The sequence below is a fragment of the Sapajus apella genome, unplaced genomic scaffold (genome assembly GCF_009761245.1).
Source record: "Sapajus apella isolate SASKATOON/1434 unplaced genomic scaffold, GSC_monkey_1.0 scaffold124, whole genome shotgun sequence".
Classification (NCBI taxonomy): domain Eukaryota; kingdom Metazoa; phylum Chordata; class Mammalia; order Primates; family Cebidae; genus Sapajus; species Sapajus apella.
This window is the reverse complement of record NW_022437064.1, coordinates 700,805-722,767: the sequence shown is the minus strand read 5'-3', so window position 1 is coordinate 722,767 and position 21,963 is coordinate 700,805. Positions and strand designations below refer to the sequence as shown.

Genomic DNA, 21,963 nt, shown 5'->3' with positions numbered 1-21,963 from the left:
AAATCGTTTTACATAAACTGTATCTCAATCTACTGTAGTATTGGCACAATTTCTAATATTGTCCCATAAATAATAACACAGAAATTCTTTTCTTTTTTTAGTCGTGCTCTGTCGTGCCCAGGCTGGAGTGCAGTGGCACCATCTCGGCTCACTGCAACCTCTGCCTCCTGGGTTCAAGCGATTTTCCTGCCTCAGCCTCCCGAGTAGCTGGGATTACAGGTGCCCGCCACCAAGCCCGGCTAATTTTTGTATTTTCAGTAGAGACGGGATTTCACCAAGTTGTTCAGGCTGGTCTCAAACTCCTGACCTCAGCTGATCCGCCCGCGTCGTCCTCCCAAAGTGCTGGGATTACAGATGTAAACCATCGTGCCTGGCCCACAGAATTTCTCTAAAAGTCATTGTGTTCATTCTATGAATCCTCTGAATCCCACCTGCTCGGCCTCTGGGAGCTAAATGATATCTCTTAAAGGTCGACTGCTGGGTGGTTTCAAGGTCACCTCCGAGGCTCACCTCATAGGCAATCAAATGGATCTTTGTTTTTGTTTGTTGTTTGTGTTTTTTTTTTTTTTTTTTTATTTTACAGAAAAACACTGCACCAAGAAGGTTCTTATGACCTCGTGGAGAAGGAGGACAGAAAGTGGGCATGAAAGGGACTAGGATGAACATGCCATAAGCAATCTAAATGCCACTGCGACCTTGCCTGGTGTGGACCTGGTTACTGATGTTTTAAAGCTGAGCTTTCAGTTGTCACTCCACCCAGTAGTTAAACAATGAGCTCTAAAGAATCTATTTCGGCTCAAGATGTCTTATGTGGGGAGGTAGTCCAGCACCAAGTTATCCCCAGCCTGTGCCTAGTACAGTGCCCAACACTAAAGCAGTTCAGATGCCAGTGAATGGTGGTGGCCAATGGGAGGCCTGTCTGTGGGTGCCAGTAGTGGTCTCTTCCGAGAAAAAGAAAACTCCCCTCTGCCAGATCAGTATTTTATGCGCTGTGAACCAAATACATTCCTACCACCATCACTATAATTCTATCCACAGTAATTATCATAAAGGCCTAACAATATCCTGTAGATGAATGTTCTGAGTAAGTGTCCCATAACCAGGAGATTTAAGACTGCACCAAAACCAGTAGAGGTTACTTCACTGGACACAAGTCGGTTATCTAAATTCTAGTTTAATCTGCGAAGAGATTTCAGTGTAACTGAAACACACTTAAATGGAATATACAGATGAGCTTTATTTTTATATCTGGCATGCTTGGATCCATGCCGACCCTCCAGCTGCTCGGGCCTGCCCTTAGGGTCTCTGGACCGCCTGACTCTATCAGCTGCACCGCCGCCGCCTCCGCGCCGCCTGCGTTCCCGGACTATTGGGCCCGGCAGGCGCTTCCTGGGGGCGTCCCTACCGGCTCCAGCCCTCGGGGTTCGGGAGCGCCCAGCTGGGAAGCCAGAGCCCTGCAGGGGACAGGGGCGTCCTGGCCGCCTAACGCGCGCCCCTCGCCCGGCGCCCCGAAGCGGCCCCGAGGGGCGGGAGCCGAGCCCAGAAGCGAGGCTAGGCCGGGGGCGCAAGGCGCCCCCATAAATGCGGGCTTCCCCCACCCCCGCCAGCGACCCCACCTCCCGCCCCCGCTGCGTGCGCGCGTGTGTCCGTCTGTCTGTATGCTCTCTCGACGTCAGTGGGAATTTCCAGCCAGGAAGTGAGAGAGTGAGCGACAGAGAAAGAGAGAGAAGTGCACCAGCGAGCCGGGGCAGGAAGAGGAGGTTTCGCCACCGGAGCGGCCCGGCGACGCGCTGACAGCTTCCCCTGCCCTTCCCGTCGGTCGGGCCGCCAGCCGCCGCCGCCCTCGGCCTGCACGCCGCGGCCAGCCCCGCTCCCGGAGCCCAGCGCCGCCGAGGCCGCAGCCGCCTGGCCAGGAAGGCGGCGCCGCCGCCCGGCCACAGCGCGCCCTGCGCTTCCCTCCGCCCGCGCTGCGGACATGGCGCGGCGCTGACTGGCCCAGCCTGGCCCCGCTGCGCTCTCTCTCGCCCCGACCCACACCCGGGCCCGCTCGGGCTCCGGCCGGCCGCCGCCTCTTCCTTCTCCAGCTTTTAGGCCTGCGCCGCCCGGGAGGGAGAGCCCACCCGCGACAGAGGCCGAACGCTGACTCGCCACCCGGGTAAGCCAAACTCGGGCGAGTGGGGGCCCGGCAGGGGACGCGTGGCCCGAGTCCCGCCACCCAGCCCTCCGCACCCCTCCAGCCCCAATCGGACTTCCTTATTCCTGCGCTAACCGCTGGGCTAGACCGTGGGAGAAGGTTGACAGTAGCTGGGAGGCACATGGGATTGGCGACAGCGGGGAAAGGCACATCCGGACCTCGCAGGGGCTAGTCGGCCGGAGGGCCGCGGCCGCCGGGCGGTCATTTCTCTTCACGTCCCTCCGCGCATCCGGACCTCACAGAGGCTACTCGGCCGAAGAGCTGTGGCCCCCGGGCGGTCATTTCTATTCACTTCCCTCCGCGGGGCGGGAACGCGAACCGGAGGGGAACTCTTACAAACTTTTAAAATCCCCAGCCGCAGCCCCAGCTGGGGGATGGTGAGAAGATTGTAGGTGCGCTACGGCGCAAAGGAGAGAGGGAAGGTGGTTGGTGCAGTGCAGAACCAGATTTCACCTAAGGGCGTTCCATGAAATGAAAGCAGAAGTCCTTGTCAGTCCTCTTGGCTGGGAAAGCCCTCTCCAGCTCCCCCAGAATTGAATAGGAGAGTCTATTCATCCCTCTGCTACTTCTAAAAGAAGCCTGTCCCTCCCTCCCTCCCCCCCCTCCCCTTCCCCCCCCCCTCCCCCCCCCCCCCCCCCCCCCCCCCCCTCCCTCTCTTCCCCCCCACCCCCCACCTCTCCACCACACAAACGATATAGTCACCTGCTATAGGACTTGATTCTGATCCTCCGGGGCCTGGCATTTGAGAGAGAAAAGATATTACCTACTTGCATACTTAGAGCACTTTTTAGACTTGATTATGTAAAACTCTTGGACAGAGTCACCATGCATTGTGCATGACCTCCAAAACAAAAAATAATGTAAAAACAACGCCTAACCTAAATGTAAGTTTTCCTATGGTCCTTAAAAACACACACCAGGGGATGTTTGCCCCAACTTACTGGTCTATCCTGAAACTCAAATGGGACTTAATGATACAGGATTTAATTATCAAGATTTAAGACATTTTCATGAACTCTGTTAAGTAGAGGTTTTCAGCATTACAGTTTATGAACTAACTGTATTTAACTCAAATATTTTGTTATAAAGCTCATAATCTGAGAAAATGCTTATGGTATTACTAAAACATTGAATAGCTCTGGCATCAAAATATTCTTCTACACACTGGTGATCTTTAGTAAATACTAAAGGTTGGGGTCATGATGTTCGACACGTTTTTTTTCTAGCAGAATACCGCAACTGAATATTGTCAAGCAGTTTAAAATGCATTCCTGTTTGTTAAAACTTTAAAAGGGAAACTTAAAACTGAAGTATGTTTTTTTTTTCCTGATTTTAATACTGTGCTTTCTAGAGGTGAATCCTTTTGCTGTTTGAGGCACTATAGGAATTATGTATTTAAATGTATGTATTTAAATTTGGAGCAGAGTACTTTTTTGAGTTTATAAACTTGGGAAAGCAGGAAGTAAAAATATTTGTTTCTTGTAGAATTTTACATTCATGATTTAATTGAATTGCTAAAATGAAAAGAACTTATTTGATTAATGGAGACATGACATCTGAGATTATTCATCCATATTGATATACCTGCAATTCCTAAATACCCTCCCCTGCTTGTTTAGGTAAAATGTCTTACTGGGCTACAGCCTGCTGGACAAACTTGAACACGAAGGAACACATGTTATATGTATGTTTAATACTGCTGCTTGCAGTGAAAAACCACTTCTAAACTCTTTGAGGCTTTTTAAAGAAAACAGTATAATCCTGGGTTGGTGGTGATTTGAAAATCTATTATCTTTTTTTTTTTTTTTTTTTTTGAAATTTCTTATGTTCTGCATTGGTACTCACTTGTGCTGAGTAAATGCCCCTGTGTTTCAAACCCAGGTAGTAAATATGGGGGTATACATACAAAAATAGTCCTTCCCCTTTGTAAGCATTGCTTTGATCTTTGCACTTCCTTTTTACTCTACCTCTTAAACAAGATCTGTGATGATTGAGTTGATTAAAGCACAATTAATCTGAAATAAGCAGAATTTTAGATTTAGTGATCATATTCCTTACATTTCTCTTGTTATTGTTCCTGGATACAAATTGAACTAACTTGAGAAACTTATATTTATGCAGGTTGCTTTAACCGCACTTTTAGACTTGCAGATAATTGATGAAGTAAGTTACCACCTTGATTTTCAGGAATTGCACATTGTGGTAGATAAAAGGTATAGATAGGGAATTGACAGCTACATGAATCTTGGATGATCATTCCATCAGCAAGATCTTATTTTTACTTAATTTATGAGAGGTATTTCTCTGTTCAGAGGAGGTGAAAGTTCTGGCTTCTGGGGGAAGTGGTTGCTTCATAACCTTCAGTTGGTTTGAACTTGGGAGAAGTAAGAAAAGTAGTTGATTTTTCAAACAATAACATAATTGTATCTGAGTTGCTATATAGATTTTTGATAAAGTACTCAAAAATGTCATCTTTTTCATCTTCAAGTCTTAGTAGATCTGCTTTTCTGAGCATAGAATTGACTGCAGTAGGAAGTGTATCTGGAAATGCACAGTACTGTTGTATAACCAATCAAGTAAATACTCAGATTATGCTCTTCTGGTTCACAGATTGATCAGAAATCACATTAACAGGAATAGAAATATATGAATCAATGGCTATGCAAAATTTCTCATTAACGTTTTTACTTTTAGTAGGAAGTTTGTTTTAGTCTGTTGGTCTGTTGGTTTTCTGTTTACAATGTGAATTTTCTACAGTAGTGGGATTGTTACATTAGAAGAGGAGAAGGAAAAATAGAAGTTCGTGCTAGAGGACACATTAAGATGTTCTGCTCCTACGTCTACATTTGTGTCTAATCAGCATTAATTGATGACTGCGTCTTGGTAACCAGTAGACCATACTGGAGCAATTTACTCTGCTTTTTGGGAATTAGTTCTCATTTGCACTCTTGCACCTCCCATAAATACTGAACTCACTTGTAGTGTTCTTAGAGGTGAGCAATAAACTATCAGGAGTATGTGATATCTCTTTGAATTCTGTCACTACTTTGGAGACAGAGACTTTTGAAAAACTGGAGGTACTCAGCCTCACAGAGAAAGGTGTAAATGTTTTGGCATAGCCTTGTGAGTCAATTTGGTTCTTTGACTGTGAATTTTTTTACTCAAAAAAGAGTAATATTTGAAACCACATAATTTGGTACAGTTCTGGTAACATAACCAAACCATTTATCTTCATAATATTTCATTAATTAGTATCCAGCGCCTCACTTTCAGAAGAGAAAAAAGTAGTGACATTCTTTTAATGATGATGAAATTACTTCATACCTTTGGTCTCTGCTCTACTGGAGGTTGTTCCTGGGTGCAAATTAATATACTGTCTTTTACATTTCCGGAGGTTGTTGACCTGTCCTTGAAGATCAGCCAACAGTTTAGAAAATAAGTTGTGCAAATTACATTGCTTCACCTCAAATAATTTAAAGCCTGACAGCTCTGTACAAAATAAGAGTCACATAAGATGAGAATTGTTAAAGATTATAGAAATCTCAAAAGATAGATTATGGATGAAAATATTTGTTTAATTTAGAGTACTACTAATAGAAAGTGTATTTTACATTAAAAAATAATTTTTATTCTCATATTTTCTGTAGTAACAGATTTAATTATCAGTAATACAGATTTCATCTGCTTTAATGTACTGCCTGTTTTTGAAATTAGAATAATCATATATTTGGTTTAATTATCCATTACAGATTGCCTTATCATTTTTCATTTCTTCTACCATTAATCCAGAAACCTTAAAATAGCTTTTATTTTGACCCTTGCTTTCAGTAGATATCAACAGACTTGAACTCACTATGATCCTATTAAACTGTGGAAAATTTTAGCTGATTGAGCTTTAAAAAAGAATTTATGTATTCTGTATGGCTTATTCTTTAAAATAGCCAAATTATAAACAATGAAATAAAAAAAAAAGGAAAAGCTATTTGAGACAATCATATTCTATAGTTCAACTAAAAAGAAATAACATCTAATCTATACTGACAAAAGAAATATCTGATGCTCAGCATTGTATTTGGTACATAGTAAGCAATCAATAACTGTTTAATGAATGACATGAAGTTGTTGCATTTTGTTTTTTTAAATGGATAGCCATCTTCTATAAGGAACAATAATTATATTATTTTGCTTTGCCTTCTGGAAAGAAAGGAGCCCAAAACAGTCCTTGCATACTAGCTGTTATGGAACTCTTATCTAAAAAGCACTTGAAGTTTACTAGAACAAATCATTTATTAAAAAGTACCTGGAGCTTTCCAAAAGGGGAACGTTTCATTCTGAAAGAGGCATTTATGAACAGGGGGAAAAATGCCTTTTAGTTTCAAAGTTTCAGAGGCACCAGAGCAAGATAATAAATTAACTGGAATGATAAAAGGTGTTTGTACAATTGAAAAATGTAACTTCTTGGTGAAATTAGAATTTCTGTACACTCCATTGAAACTGTAATATCAAATACTAATACCTCAAAAAAGAAACAATGCTACAAGCACTGCTTGGTAATCTAACAATTGTTAACACTTATCTAAATTAATCAACCAAAAAGTTAAAACAAAATATGTTATGACCTCTAGAATTAAACACCTATCACCCGTAAATCTGTGACTGTTGAGAGTCACTAGACGGCAAACCTCAGGAACAAGCAGGCAGTTAGCAGGGTTTACTGTACTTTCCATTTTCATACTTAATGATTTTTGTAACACTATAGAAGCTGAGGCCTCATCCTGGCAGAGCTTGTTCATTATTTTTCAGCTGTAGTATTTTTTAGAAGTTGGCCTTAAAGTTCTGAATTCAACCATTTGTTCTTTGTGGACACAATTTTTGAAATGAAGTATACCATCTGGATGAGAAAAGGGCAAAATGCCAATACTCCCTGTCCCTACTGTGCCCTCTTGGAGCCCTAATGCAGCCCTTGTAGGAAAACAACCATTTTATTGAATGCTGCTCACTTCAGTCCAGTCTGCTTTGCTGCCATTTAATTCTGGTTCTGACCCTGATCTCCCCTCATATCACTCACAAAAAACATTCAAATTTAAAAATTAATTTAAAAGTTAGTTACATATATATGTAACTGTGTATATTAAATATACTGATATATATTAGTTATATATATAGATATGGCAACAAAAAAAGATTATATATAGGCATATTTGTAACTAACACATATATTGAAGATAATATATATTAAATATAATGATATATATGTATATATAGATATATTTTTTGTTGTCGCCAGCTAACTGAGGAAGAAATTAAATGTTAGCATATATAACAATTGCCATGTAAAGCCATCATTGTTGAAAAGTACTCAGAAGGTTAATAGCAGCAGTGTTCGTTAAAATAATACAATAATCCAAGCACTCTGCCTGTGACTTCCACTTGAGATGGCTTCCAGAAAAAGATAAAATTTTCTGTGTTCCGTTACATGATGAGTTCAACCTGCAGCTTCTGGGCATGAAGAGAAGCATAAAACAAACAAGGCTCTAGCTTTGTCATAATCCTTACTGTACTAGTAGAAATATATAGACAATTCATAAATTTCATATTGGAAAATAGAGATTTTTCTTTGAAATGAATCTTTTTTTAAAATTTTTGGTTTTTTTTCAGTAGAGATGGGATTTTACTCTGTTGGCCAGGCTGGTCTCAAACTCCTGACCTCAGGTGATCTACCAGCCGCCTCCTAAAGTGCTGGGATTACAGCCATGAGCCACCTAACTTGGCCAAGATGAACCTTTTTGATAAATGAGGCTCACTAATGTCTCGATGATAGATTTACTTTTCACTGACTTGAACTAAAGAAATTCAAGACCTGCATAAAGTTGAGCATACCTCTATACCATCCCATTTAAAAAAGCAATTGTTTTTATGAATTTTATTTGTTAAAAATGGCAGTTATTTCAAAAAAATTATTATTTTTTTATTTATCATATCAATTGGTCTGAAAATACTATACCATATTTCAGTGTTAGGGCACACCTATCCCTCATTTATCTCAGACATCACTTCTACCATATAACAAGTATGTAAAGAAGAAAACATAAAAGTGATTACAGACTCACTAATCAAACTATTTATTGGTTCTGAACCCAAGCCTGCAGTTCATTTAAATAGTGAAAATAAATTACTTGTCTTAGAAAATATGTCTTCCATAAGAATTTCAGGAATGAGAAAATAACTGTTTTTGGATGTTTTAACACAAATTCCTATCTCATGTTTTATTGATATTTGAAGAACTTCTTTGTCTACCAGTTCTTAAGTGTAGGCTTATTTTGTAGGGTTTAACCACTTATTGGTATTTGACTGTTAAGATTTGATTTATAAGCTTCAGTGTCTTTTTCTTTTAAACAGGGTGTAGACTTGGTAATGAGGTCAGAGGAAAATGCATTACAATTTACAGCATCTAAATATAATACAAGAACCTTCATGATTTATAAAATTAAAATGATGATGTGGAAGGATGGAAGAAGTATGGGTGGCCATTTATATAGAGAAAATTAGAAGTAGAAAGAATTGTTAAAAATAAAAATTAAACTTAATTTTTTTGCTTTGTTGGATAGTCAGGAAAGTACTTGAATCAGCAGTTGATTTACATGAAATCAAAACTGAAAACTGAATATAGAATCTAGGAGATAGGAAAAAAAAATTTAATGTGTTCATACTGCTAATTTCAAACCAATCAGAAAGCCTGGGGAACTACTTTTTCAGAGGAGATGGTTTAAAACGAACCAAAAATACAACCATTTATCTACCCTATTTATGTAATTCACTCATTTATTACACTGCTAATATATGATAAGGTATAAAAGTCAAGTATTGTTTGTATATGTGTACGTGATTTTAAACCTAAGAGTGTTTTGAAAGATTGGTCAAAGCAAAGGAAAATGAAAGCATAAAGATTTAGGGGGAAGAGTCCACTATAAAATTAAGACTTGAACTTTGTTATTGACTTGAATATGAAGATAAAGAAATAATCTAGAAAGTGAATGAGAATTATAAATAAAAGAATAAGTCATATGGGGGTCATGATGAAAGGAATAAGAGAGGTTGCCCTTGGATAGAACTTTTTGGCAGGCATTTCATAATGGATTATCATATTTTTGATAAACTGGTAAGAATGGACATTATTACCACATTATGAAAAAACACTTTAGAAGTCAGTTGTAATCAAGTAAATAAGAGTACCTGGGAAATTAAAAATCAAAGCCCTGTATCCAGCAATAGTCAAATGCATTTACTTGTTCTCATACCATATCATAGCATTAATTTGACATAATGTCTTTATGGTATGTCTCCATATATTTACTCTGTTTCCCATTTAAGACATTTAACGAAATTTAACAAGCAATCCTTAGAAACTTTTAAAAAAAATTCCTATTTTAAACCATTACATAATAATTTACCCTGCAGTTACAAATCTTTTTTATGATGGGTGGGGAAGTATCCCATTTCTCTTAGAAAGTCTCCTGTCATAGCCAAATAGGAGTCAGTCCAAGTTGCGTAGAGAGGTAGTTCAATCCCGTGTTGAAATAGATGGATGACTTTTGGAGTAATCGTGCTATATTTACTAAATATTTGTTGAACTGTAGGAGTCCAGTCATTTAAGGCAAGCCACAGAAAACGAAAAGTGCTGAGGCACTTAAGTATCTTTCCATAAATGTCCTCATCAATATGCCAGTATTAAATTTCTCATCATCTCTGACCCCCACCCCTCTCCACAGATTGGTATCCCCAGCACATTAGGGAATGCAGTTATTAGCCTGTTAGGCACTCGGTAGATTTTCCATGCCAGAAATATAGAAGTCCGTCTTACACATTCAGCTTTCTTCTTCAGTCAGTCACCAAGTTCTATCAAGTCAGCCTCCTCCTCGTCTCCAGAATCCATCCCTCCTAACTGAATTTCTAGATTTTATTTTGCATTATCTCCTGCTCCTAATCCATCTGTCATTTCGAATAATAGTAACCTTTCTAAAGTGTAAATCTGATCATGTCTTTGCAGTGAATCCCAGTTGTCTTCACAATCTTTTTCCTGCACACCTCACCCCCTTTCTCCTTCCCCTGTTCCCCAACCATCCCCTGATCTCAAATCCTCCACACCAACTTGCAGTTTCCTATTCACAGTTTCTAGCTTTGAGGACCTTTGCTTATGCCCTCCCTGCGTGAGTAGTGCCTTTTCTTTCCTAGTCATCCTGCAAACTACTAAACCCTTAGGCCTGGTTCCAGCATATTTCTCTCATTCGCTTTTCTGTTTTCTCCCTCTCCTTTCCATAAAGAGTTATGTGCCCCCATTCTGTGTTCTCCTGAATTCTTTTGGATCCTAGAAAAGAAACATCTTGAAGTCAGGGAGTTCATCTTATTTACTTTTTATTTGCAGAGCACCTGGTATGTTTGCTGAGTAAGCAAATAACTGATAAAGATATCAAGAAACAGTGTTGCCAACTAACTGTGTAGCTCTGAGCAAGTTAATTAACTTCTCTGAGTCTTATTTTTGTTCTGTAAAAAAATGAGAAGGTTAGACCAAATGAGTATCTCTCTAAAACTACGTGTTTCTTTGATATAAATGTGTTAATTGGAAGACTTAAGATTTTCTTGCCATATTGAGATAGGTCAACTTAAGAAAAATGCATGTAAGGACCAAGCCAATTCTTGATTATCCATATGGTAATATGAGGAACTGCCCATTTTGTGGATGAGTTATAATTTTCGGTCTTATTTCTTTAACAGTATTTCATTTGAATATATGTTGAGTCCTTTCTATGTGCCACACACAGTTCTAAGGACAAGGCATACAGTGCTGAACAAGACAGAAATCCAGAAATTCATGGAGCTTAAATCATGTAGTCTTTTCCGTTTTTAAAATTTTCTTGCTGGGCACAGTGGCTCACACTTGGAATCCCAGTACTTCGAGAGGCCGAGAAGGGAGGATTGCTTAAACCCAGGAGTTTGAGACCAGCCCAGGCAAAACAGCTAGACCCCAGTATCTACAAAAATTTAAAAATTAGCTGGGCATGGTGGCACATTCCTGTGGTCCCAGCTCCTCGGGAGGCTAAGGTGGGAGGATCACTTAAGCCTGGGAGATAGAGGCTGCAGTGAGGGGCAGTTGTGCCATTGCAATCCAGCCTAGGCAACTGAGGAAGACTGTCTCAAAAAAGAAAAAAAAAATAGAAAAAAATTTTTCTTTTTACATCAGCCTTTTTAAGTTGAAGAATCCAATAACTAAAAAAGTACACAAATATTAAGGCTGCAACTTTAGTGATTTATCTCAAGGTGAACATGTTTATTTAAAACTAGGTGGTGACCAAGAAATAGAACATTCCCAGCACCGTAAAAGCGACCTGTCTGCCCTTTCTTAGTTAGGACCCCTTCCCTCCACTGTCATCTAAAAGATTTCACTAACAACTTTTGGATTATGTGTATGTCAATTTTGTGACTCATATATATTCACATAGACAATGGAGTGTTGACTGAATGAATTCCTTATTTCCAGGTGCTAATAATGAGCTTCACACCAGAGCAAGCTCTGCTGTGTCAGTTGGGCCCTAAGATCAGTTCATTTCAGATATTCCTCACTAAACAAAATACTGTTTTTCCTAAGTTGTTAGTAAAAAATATAAAACAGATCACATTCTCATTAATTTATTACTTATGAATTTAAAAGTAAATATTTTGCTTAATACCAAGTCGCCAGGGTGACTGGCTGACAGAGACAGGAGAAAGAAGTATTCACATCTGATGTTATCAGACATAGAAGAGAGAGTGTAGTTCACCTATTTCTCCCCACTCACTTTATACATTGACATCTGAATGTCTGTTGTTTGGTTTTTGTTTGTTTGTTTGTTTGGAGATGGGGTGTCACTCTGTCACGCAGGCCAGGGTGCAGTGGCGCAGAAATGGCTCGCTGCAGCCTCGACCTCCTGGTCTCAAGCTATTCTTCTACCTCAGCCACCCAAGGAGCTGGAACTGCACACACCGCCACGCCTGGCTAATTTTTTATTTTATTTTACTTTTTAAGTCTTTTATAGAGATTGGGTCTCCCTATGTTGCCAAGGCTGATCTCCATACACCTGGACCTCTCAAAGTGCTGGAGTTATAGGTGTGAGCCACCACACCCAGTCATGTGTATGTTAAAGAGTTTATCTATATGAGTGGTCAGTATAGAAAGGGCTTCATAGAGCCTGATTTTGATGGCTTACAAATTATTATATTTGTGTATGTGTAATTGGAAGGCCTTCGCCATGTTTATTTCTTCAAGGGAACCCTTTCTCCCTCCAGGGTGATTGTGCCCATGTTCATAGGACCAAACATTAATGGTTCACATAATGATTTTTTTTCTTTAAAACATAAAGGATATATTCTTATGGATTTTTGAGGATTAATAGAATAAAAATCTAAAATAAGTCATATTTGGATTCAAGGGAACTGGATCAGTTTCTGTATATTTGAACAAAAGAATAGTAATCTCTAATTCATAATGCATGAGGTCTACTGCTTCCTCAGTCTGAAAATCTGAATATTCCAAAATGGTACTCAAGTCAGAGGCCCCAAATCAAAATTAAATTTCTGTGATACTATGTTTTTAGAGAAGAAGAAATCTGTAGCATTAGAAATGTAGAAGCAAAGGGGCAGAACAAAGTCCAGTATGTCAAATCCCTTTTTATTGCCATCTGAATGAAAGACCTCACACCATGAACAGAGGCATTGAAGCAGTTTTTATGTGGAAATGGAAGGTGGCAGCACTATCTCAGGAGTGACTTTAATTATAACAATGTAAGGTTTTATCTAACTTATGGTAATTTTTAGAGAACTTCTCTATCCCTATACGTTTATTCTTGGCAGAGTTTGTCCTAAGATAGTATTAAAAATGAATTTTACTTAGAATATGATATAAATTACTCTTAATTACAATACAATTTTAAAATGGTCCAAAACATCTTTTGATCTTATGTATTTTAGTCAGCTATGATTAAGAAGACAACTGTAGGCAAAAATTTGTTTCTTACGGAACACGTTAGAATGCATTCTAATCACTTCTCTAAGAAAATCCCTGTCCCCCACGGTTATAGTGAACATGATACAGCAAGAATTAAGATGCTTCTTTCAGTGGGATGAGGTTATATATTCTATACTCTGTTGATTATAAGAGGCACTTTTTTCTCCGCCAGTTTAACACTTTTGCTTAATTATATACATGGCAGGATTTTTTGATATTTTCCTGTTACTGGTTTCTGATTTAATTCCACTGTATTTAAATAACATACTTTGCATTCTTTCAATTCTTTGAAATTTATTGAGACTTATTTTATCGCCTGGGATGTGGTCTATCTTTGTGAATATTCCATGTGTACTTAAAAATAATGTGGGCTCTACAGTCATTCAATGGGATATTCTAGACATAACGCTAGGTTCTCTTGATAGTTTTGTTCGTAAGCCTTCTATATCTTTCCTGCTATGGTATGAATGTGTGCCCTCCAAATTCAGGTGTTGAAACAGGTTGGCGAATGTGATGGTAGCAAGATGTAGGGCCTATAAGAAGTGATGGAATTAGGTGCCCTTATAAAAGGGCTTGCTGGAGAAAATTTGTCTCCTCTTGCCTTTCCGCCCTCTGCCATGTGAGGACACAGCATTCCTCCCCTCTAGAGGATGTACCCCATCATCAGACACCAGATGCTGGTACTTTGATCTTGGACTCACAGTTTCCAGAACTGTGAGAAATAAACTTGGGCCCTTTAAAATTACTCAGTCCCAGCTATTCTGTTATAGCAGCACTGACAGACTAAGACATTTCCTGGCGTTCTGTTGATTTGCTTTTATCAATTACTGAGAGAGGAATGTTGAAAATCTTAACTGTAATTGTGGACTTGTCATGTTTTCCATTAGTTCTGCCACTTTTTGCTTCATGTGTTTTGAAGCTTTGTTAATTGGTGCATACACAATAAGATCATTGTTTTTCTTTGATGAGTTGGCCCTTTGATTCTTATATGCATTGTTCCTCTTTGTCCCTGGTCATATTTGTTCTCTTGAAGTCTACTTTATCTGATATTTTAGAATATAGCCCATTTTTCTTATGTTTAGCGTTTTCATGATATAACTAGCACAGTGTTCCATCTTTATACTTTAAACTATCTGTGTCTTTAATAGTAAAGTACAATTCTTATGAAAATTATATACTTGAATCTTGGTTTTTTAAAAATCCAGTCTGATCATCTCTATCTTCTAGATGAGTTTAGTCCAGTTCCATTTAATGTTATTATTGTTATGTTGGGCTTAAGTCTCCCACCTTGGTAATTGTCTGTTTGTGCTGTCTGTTCTTTATTCATTTTTTTCTCCTTTCCTGCCATCCTTTGAATAAATCAAGCTTAATGTTTTAAATTCCATTTTATCTCCTTCATTGGTTAAATTCCATTTATCTTCATTATAATTTATTACAATATGCATCTTTGAGTCTACAATTAATGTGAGACCTTGACAGTGTTATACTTCCGCTTGTCCTTCTGTGCCATTATTGTTATACATTTTACTTATTTATATTTTACAGACTGCAAAATATATTGTGTTGTTTTGCTGTGACCAAGCAATTGTCTTTTTAGGAAGTTAAGAAAGAAGGAATCAAACCCTTGTGCTTACTCACATATTTTTCATTATTGATGCGTTTTATTCTTTCAGACAGGTTCAAGTTTCCATCATTTCCCTTTAGCATGTAGAACTTTTGTCAGCATATCTTTTAGCAGGTCTGCTGGTGATGAATATTTTAGCTCTTGTTTATTTGAAAATGTCAATTTCACCTTTATTTTTAAAAGGTATATTTGCTAAATTTTCTGGATGAATCTTTTTTTTTCATTTGTCACTGTAAAGGTGCCTTTACATTGCCTTCTAGCTTGTACTGTATCTAATGATCATCAGAAACATTATGCTTATCATGCTTATCATTGTTATCCCACATATAGTATGTCCTTTCTTGACCTTTGCTGTTTTGAATTTTTTTTTTTTCGCTTTAGCATTAGTTTTTAACAGTTTGGCTGTAATATGCCTAAGCATGGTTTTATTTTTCTTTATCTAACACAGAGATCTTTAAGATTCTTGGATATGTGGGTTGATTTTTTTAAAAATCAAATTTGGAAAAATTCTCAATTATTATTTTTTTGATTTTTTTTTTGGCTTATTTCTCTCTCCAGAGTTTTATGTTACAAATTTGTAAGACTGCTTAATATTGTCCTGTGGGTCACTAAATCTGTGTTCTCTTCTTTCTGCCTTTTTTCTCTGTGATTCAGTTTGGTTAGTTTTTGTTGATCTTTCTTCTAGTTTTTTGGGGTACTTTCTTCTATAATGTTAAATATGCTGAGAAGTCCATCTAGTGAAATTTCATTTGAGTTCTAAAATTTCAGTCCATCTAGTGAGATTTCATTTCAGTTCTAAAATTTCTGTTTTTTTAAAAAAGTGTATATTTCTCTCCTGATACTGCCTGTTTACTCATTATGTTCATCTTTTGCTTTACATTGTTGACCATATGCTATTAGCTATTTTAAAGTCATTGGTTACTAATTTCACCATTTGTGTCATTTTTTTCCTCCGTCTTATTTTCCTACTTCTTTTCAGGCTTCATTATGTTTTATTTTACATTGTAGATATTACATTGTGGAGAGTTTGGTGTGTTTTATTAAGATGGGTTTAGAGTAGTGCTTATTTTACGGTGTTTCTAATTTCCATTATGTGGTCTTTCTGAAATCACAACTGAATGCTTACAGTGTTCAATGGTCTCTTTCCATCCTGAATTATTACAACTGCAGTGTCTCTCAGCACCGTATGATGTCTGGAATTTCCATTTAGCTCTTAGATGCCCAGAAACCGTTTTCTATTAGGTTTTTCAGGGTCTTACACTATCACAGCTTAATATATGGCCGGTTACCAGAGACGACCCCATGCAGATTTCTGAGGCTCTTGCTTTTTTTGTAAATTCTTTGTCTCTGATATTCTGCCTAGCAGAATCCCTATTGGATTGACATTCCATTGTAAACAGGAAGCTTATCTTTACCAGCTCCAACCACAATGTATTTGTGTTTACTAGGTAGCTATTCTACATATTAATTCATCACATTGCACCCAAATGAAACATGGATGTGGAAATGGAAAGAGGAGCTTTAAAACATGGAAAATTAGTCTATACAAATCTAAATGTGGCAGCACACAAATATTGATTCCTTTTTAAACACTTTTGGAAATCAGCTCTTATGAAAAAAAGTAACTAAGCCACTATCAACTTTTCTTTGATCATCACTAAGCCAATATCAGAAGGTTGTCAATCAACAGCTCTTTTAAAGTTGAAATATTTCTATTATATTTCTTATGAAGATTTCAGTAGTGCCTAGAAGTTTTTGGCTCATTTATCACTTTTTGTTCACTATATGTCATTACTTGTTAAAGATGTCAGAGTTAAACTTTAAATTCAGGAGATGTTTACATTTATCCTTTTTCCTATTAAAATATGTATTTCTAATTACATAATTGAGTTAGAAAATTACAATATAGAAACATATAACTTAGTGAGCAAAAGTTTCCGTGTTACTGTATACAGATATGATTAACAGTTGCATAAATATTTAACTTATAAATGTAGGATAGTTATAATTAAACAATCTGCTATCATAGACCATATAGATTGTTTCCAGTTACTTGCTACAGTGACAATCCTCGTACTTATTTTTTTACACACTTGCTCAGATAATTTTTAAGTATAAATTTCTGAGGTAGAATTGCAGCATCAAAAGATACTCTCATTTGAGTGTTTCACAATTTATGCAATGTATTTTGTTTCCTCCAGAAAATTCCTCTGTGGAAAAAGCCTTTCTGATATTCTTTATCAGTTTATTAGTCAACAGAGAAATGATGAAAAGTCACCCATTTTCTTGTAGTTTCATCCTCATTGCTATCCAAGATGAGGTATTAAAATCACACCTAAGTGGTATCTATTGTGGGTGAACATAATCTTGAAAGCAGAGACACTTCTCTCTGATTCCCAGCTGTACTTTCTGGATGGCACCAAAAATTTTACTTTTTCAAACTACAAATTATTTTAATGAGTTTGAAAAGGCTTTATTTTTAAAAATGAAATTCCATAGAATAGAAAGAACGTATTTTCTTTTTTTTTTTTTAATTGTACTTTAAGCTCTGGGGTATATGTTTACATCCTGCAGGATTGTTGCATAGGTACCTACATGCCATAGTGGTTTGCTGTCTCCATTCCCCCATCGCCTACATCAGGCATTTCTCCTGATGTTACCCTCCCCAACCGCCCTGCTTGCTTCTGTCCCTCCCCTCCCCTGCACCCCACCCCCACTGCCTACCCCTTTGTGTGATGTTCCCCTTCCTATGTCCAGGTGTTCTCATTGTTCATCACCTGCCTGTGAGCGAAAACATGCAGTGTTTGGTTTTCTGTTCTTGTGTCAGTTTACTGAGAATGATGGTTTCCAGATTCATCCTTGTCCCTACAAAGGATGTGAACTCATCCTTTTTATTGCTACATAGTATTCCATGGTGTATATGTGCCACATTTTCATTGTCCAGTCTATCATTGATGGGCATTTGGATTGGTTCCAAGTCTTTGCTATTGTAAACAGTGCCACAATGAACATATGTGTGCATGTGTCTTTATAATAGAACAATTTGTAGTCCTTTGGGTATATACACAGTAATGGGATGGCTGGGTCAAATGGAATTTCTGTTTCTAGATCCTTGAGGAATCGTCATACTGTCTTCCACAATGGTTGAGCTAATTTACGCTCCCACCAATAGCATAAAAGTGTTCCTGTTTCTCCACATCCTCTCCAGCATCTATTGTCTCCAGATTTTTTAATGATTGCCATTCTAACTGGCATGAGATGGTATTTCAATGGAGTTTTGATTTGCATTTCTCTAATGACCAGTGATGATGAGCATTTTTTCATGTTTGTTGGCTTCATGTATGTCTTCTTTTGAAAAGTGTCTGTTCATATCCTTTTCCCACTTTTGAATAGGTTTCTTTTTTTCTTGTAAATCTGCTTTAGTTCTTTGTAGATTCTGGATATTAGCCCTTTGTCAGATGGGTAGCTTGCAAAAATTTTTTCCCATTCTGTTGGTTGCCGGCTCACTCTAGTGATCGTTTCTTTTGCTGAACAGAAATTCTTGAGTTTAATTAGATCCCATTTGTCTATTTTGGCTTTTGCTGCCATTGCTTTTGGTGTTTTAGTCATGAAGTCCTTGCCTATGCCTATGTCCTGAATGGTATTGCCTAGGTTTTCTTCTAGGGTTTTTATGGTGTTAGGTCTTATGTTTACATCCTTGATCTATCTGCAGTTAATTTTAGTGTAAGGTGTCAGGAAGGGGTCCAGTTTCTGCTTTCTGCTCATGGCTAGCCAGTTTTCCCAACACCATTTATTAAACAGGGAATCTTTTCCCCATTGCTTGTTTTTGTTAGGTTTGTCAAAGATCAGATGGTTGTAGAAGTGTGGCATTGCCTCCAAGGCCTCTGTTCTGTTGCATTAGTCTATATCTCTGTTTTGGTACCAGTACCATGCTGTTTTGATTACTGTAGCCTTGTAGTATAGTTTGAAGTCAGGTAGCATGATGCCTCCAGCTTTGTTCTTTTTGCTTAGGATTGTCTTGGCTATGCGGACTCTTTGTGGTTTCATATGAAGTTTAATATGGTTTTTTCCAGTTCTGTGAAGAAGGTTAATGGTAGCTTGATGGGGATATCATTGAATCTATAAATTACTTTGGGCAGTATGGCCATTTTCACGATATTGATTCTTCTTAACCATGAGCATGGAATGTTTCTCCATCTGTTTGTGTCCGCTCTTATTTTGTTGAGCAGTGGTTTGTAGTTCTCCTTTAAGTGGTCCTTCACATCCTTCTTTAGTTGTATTCCTAGGTATTTTATTCTCTTTGTAGCTATTGTGAATGAGAGTTCACTCATGATTTGGTTCTTTGTCTGTTACTGGTGTATAGGAATGCTTGTGATTTTGTATCCTGAGACTTTGGCGAAGTTGCTTATCAGCATAAGGAGATTTTGGGCTGAGATGATAGGGTCTTCTGACTATACAGTCATGTTGTCTGCAAATAGAGATAATTTGACTTCCTCTTTTCCTATTTGAATACCCTTTATTTCTTTTTCTTGCCTGATTGCTCTGGCTAGAATTTCCAATACTGTATTGAATAGGAATGGTGAGAGAGGGCATCCTTGTCTAGTGCCAGTTTTCAAAGGGAATGCTTCCAGTTTTTGCCTGTTCAGTATGATATTGGCCTGGGTTTGTCATACATAGCTTTTATTATTTTAAGGTACAAGAAAGAATGTATTTTCTTATAGTAGGTCATTGTTGAAAGTGTGAATACCTCTGATCCTAGAAAGTTTCCCCAGTTACAAGGACAGGGATGCCCCCAACTCATCCTTAATGGCTCAACCCTGTGGATTTCAAGTTAATCTACTCAGTCCTACAGCCTTCACCAAGAAGCTCATGTGCTACACTTTGGTGTTAACAGGGCATTGTCACAGAGGTTCAGAAAATAACCCATTAGGTATTTCATAGAACTCATCACATGTTCAGAACTAAGCTATTTATAACATTATGCTTTTCATGTGAAAAACACAAGCAATTCACTATTTTATTTGTTGTTGGCTAGCTACACTTTCTATTTCTTTTTCTGTGGTGTGAAAATCTTCCTAAAAAGCTCATTACTGGGAAAAGAGATGCAAAGATTAGTCCCATCTTTTCCCCAGGAAACTTAGTATCACACTTTTGGCTTCAAGGTCCTTCCTCAAAAGCAAAGAACTGAGCAAGGGAAAGTGAGGGGAAGGGCTTGGGGAACAAGGAGGTAGAAGGGGTTTTCCCTGGTCTTTTCTAATCCTTTAGGTCCAGAGGCTTAGTTGGTATTTCAACATTTTAGAAATAAAACCTGCTTTTACAATTAATGCAAATACTACTTGGTGATTCATCCTTTCCAAATGATTCTTGGTTTCTTTTGACATTTCATTTTTAAATTGTGAATTAACATTGACATCACCTCAGGTCTTCACAGTGAATTTAACTGCCTTGAAAACATTGTAAAAGTTCAGATGTTAACTATAATCCAAGAATCCCTTGGGCTGCTATAAGGCTTTTAAAACTGTGATCTTTTGGCAAGAATTGGTGTATAAATCATGGAGAGGATATTGAAGGGGAAGACCATGTTTAATTTGGCAGTTTGTCTGGTGCCTGCAGTTGACAGATCTTCATTAAGCTTTTCGCTATAGTAGTGATCATACATCAGTTCTAATAAAGTAGGTTTAGTTTGAGTTTTAAAAATTAGGTGAGGACTGCTTTATGTTAACTTCATATATTCAGAGGTCTGGGAAACCATCCATAGATTTAAATGTATATAATCAGTATAATTAACAAGTCAACAGCCTCACCTCTGTTTTTGAGGACCATAGGCTAAAATTATTTATGAAGATTGAGGAAATCAGTATAGATTGACAGAAAGCTTAAACACAAAGATGGTTTTAATATTTTTCTTGGAAGTTTGAGCTCCTGTGGTATTCTAAGGGTAGGAATTTAGACATTGATGGTTTTAGCTGGTATTCCATACTGTATTTAAGTGTAATTGTTTTTACTAGTATTCTTCATATAACTGAAAACTATGCTAATGATTATTTAATATAGATATAGAAATATATCTAAAAATCGAAGTTTACAAAAAAATTAGGATTTAGGGGATTTGTTCTTTGAATATTTATTAGCTAATTAACATATTCCAAGCTCAACAAGATTATATTCTTTTCAAAAGTCCATTCCATCAAAATCTGTCATTTTTACAGAAGAAACAAAGGCTACAGTGACTTTAATTAATATTCAAGGTCACACACCTAGCATGATAGAACTCTTAAATTTCAAGTGACTACTCTCTTTACTATATCAGGTCAATTTTCCCTTTTTTTAACTGCTTGTCTTAATTGGGATTTAATTGTGCTTTTCTGTATATTGTCAATCAATACTTTCTTGTTTTAGGTAAATGTTTCCCTGCAAATCTGCATGACTTTCATGCTCTGAAGGACTCAGAGCTGCCCTTTTCCCTATTGTTAAAGTTGTACACTGCTCTGCATTTCCCTAGAATGCTCATCAGCTTTCTCTCACTCTTCCTTACTCACCCAGTGCTCCAGCAGAGAGGATTTCTTTGAAAATCAGATTCTTTTTGGGGGGACTTTGTGCTTATCGGAGTGTTATGCGATATATTCATTAGAGTGAGGGCTAAACTATTTGAACAAAGAGAACTGACAGTACATTTGGGTTAAAGAACAAGGTTTATTTCTTATTCTCATCACCACCAGCATGAGCAGCCTGGATGGTCAGAGCAAATCTGTCTCATGGCATTGTTTGGGGATCTTTATTCCTTCCCTTTCATTTATCTGTCATCCCCTAGGCTACACATCATCATCTTTTTGGTAGAAGCCAGGTCTTCTCCATGTCTGAGTTTATATGGAGGAAGCATATCAAGGGCCTTAAGCCCAGACCTGGAAGTGGTACACAAGAGTTCTGACATTGCACTGGTGAGCATTTGGTCAGATAGCTATCTCTAACTCCAAGGAAGTGTGGGGTATACACCAAGTAAGCAGACACATTTCCAGCTACAATACTAATACTATGGAAAAGAAGACAACACATTTTGGCGGATAGCTGACATTCTCATCTGCAGTCCTAGGTACCCATGACTTCTTG

General features: G+C 37.9%; 2 protein-coding genes across 4 annotated transcripts in view; one reads left to right on the top strand and one right to left on the bottom strand.

Annotated features, from left to right (window-relative positions):
* Nucleotides 1-340: 340 nt before the first annotated feature.
* On the bottom strand, nt 341-2,399 carry LOC116538992 (translation initiation factor IF-2-like). The gene is made up of 2 exons (XM_032261608.1): nt 2,316-2,399; nt 341-2,084 (listed from the first exon to the last, which is right to left on the bottom strand). Exons 1-2 carry the CDS (start codon nt 2,397-2,399, stop codon nt 1,170-1,172), a joined length of 999 nt encoding a protein of 332 aa, XP_032117499.1. The 3' UTR covers nt 341-1,169.
* The window catches only part of NFKB1 (nuclear factor kappa B subunit 1), a 129,823-nt gene continuing 109,561 nt past the window's right edge, over nt 1,702-21,963 (top strand). Inside the window, exon 1 of one of the 3 annotated variants that reach the window (XM_032261610.1) lies at nt 1,702-2,155. The gene's annotated coding sequence lies outside the window, so the exon portion shown is untranslated. The remainder of the gene's footprint in view (nt 2,156-21,963) is intronic. The other 2 variants (XM_032261611.1, XM_032261612.1) reach the window with 2 other exon arrangements.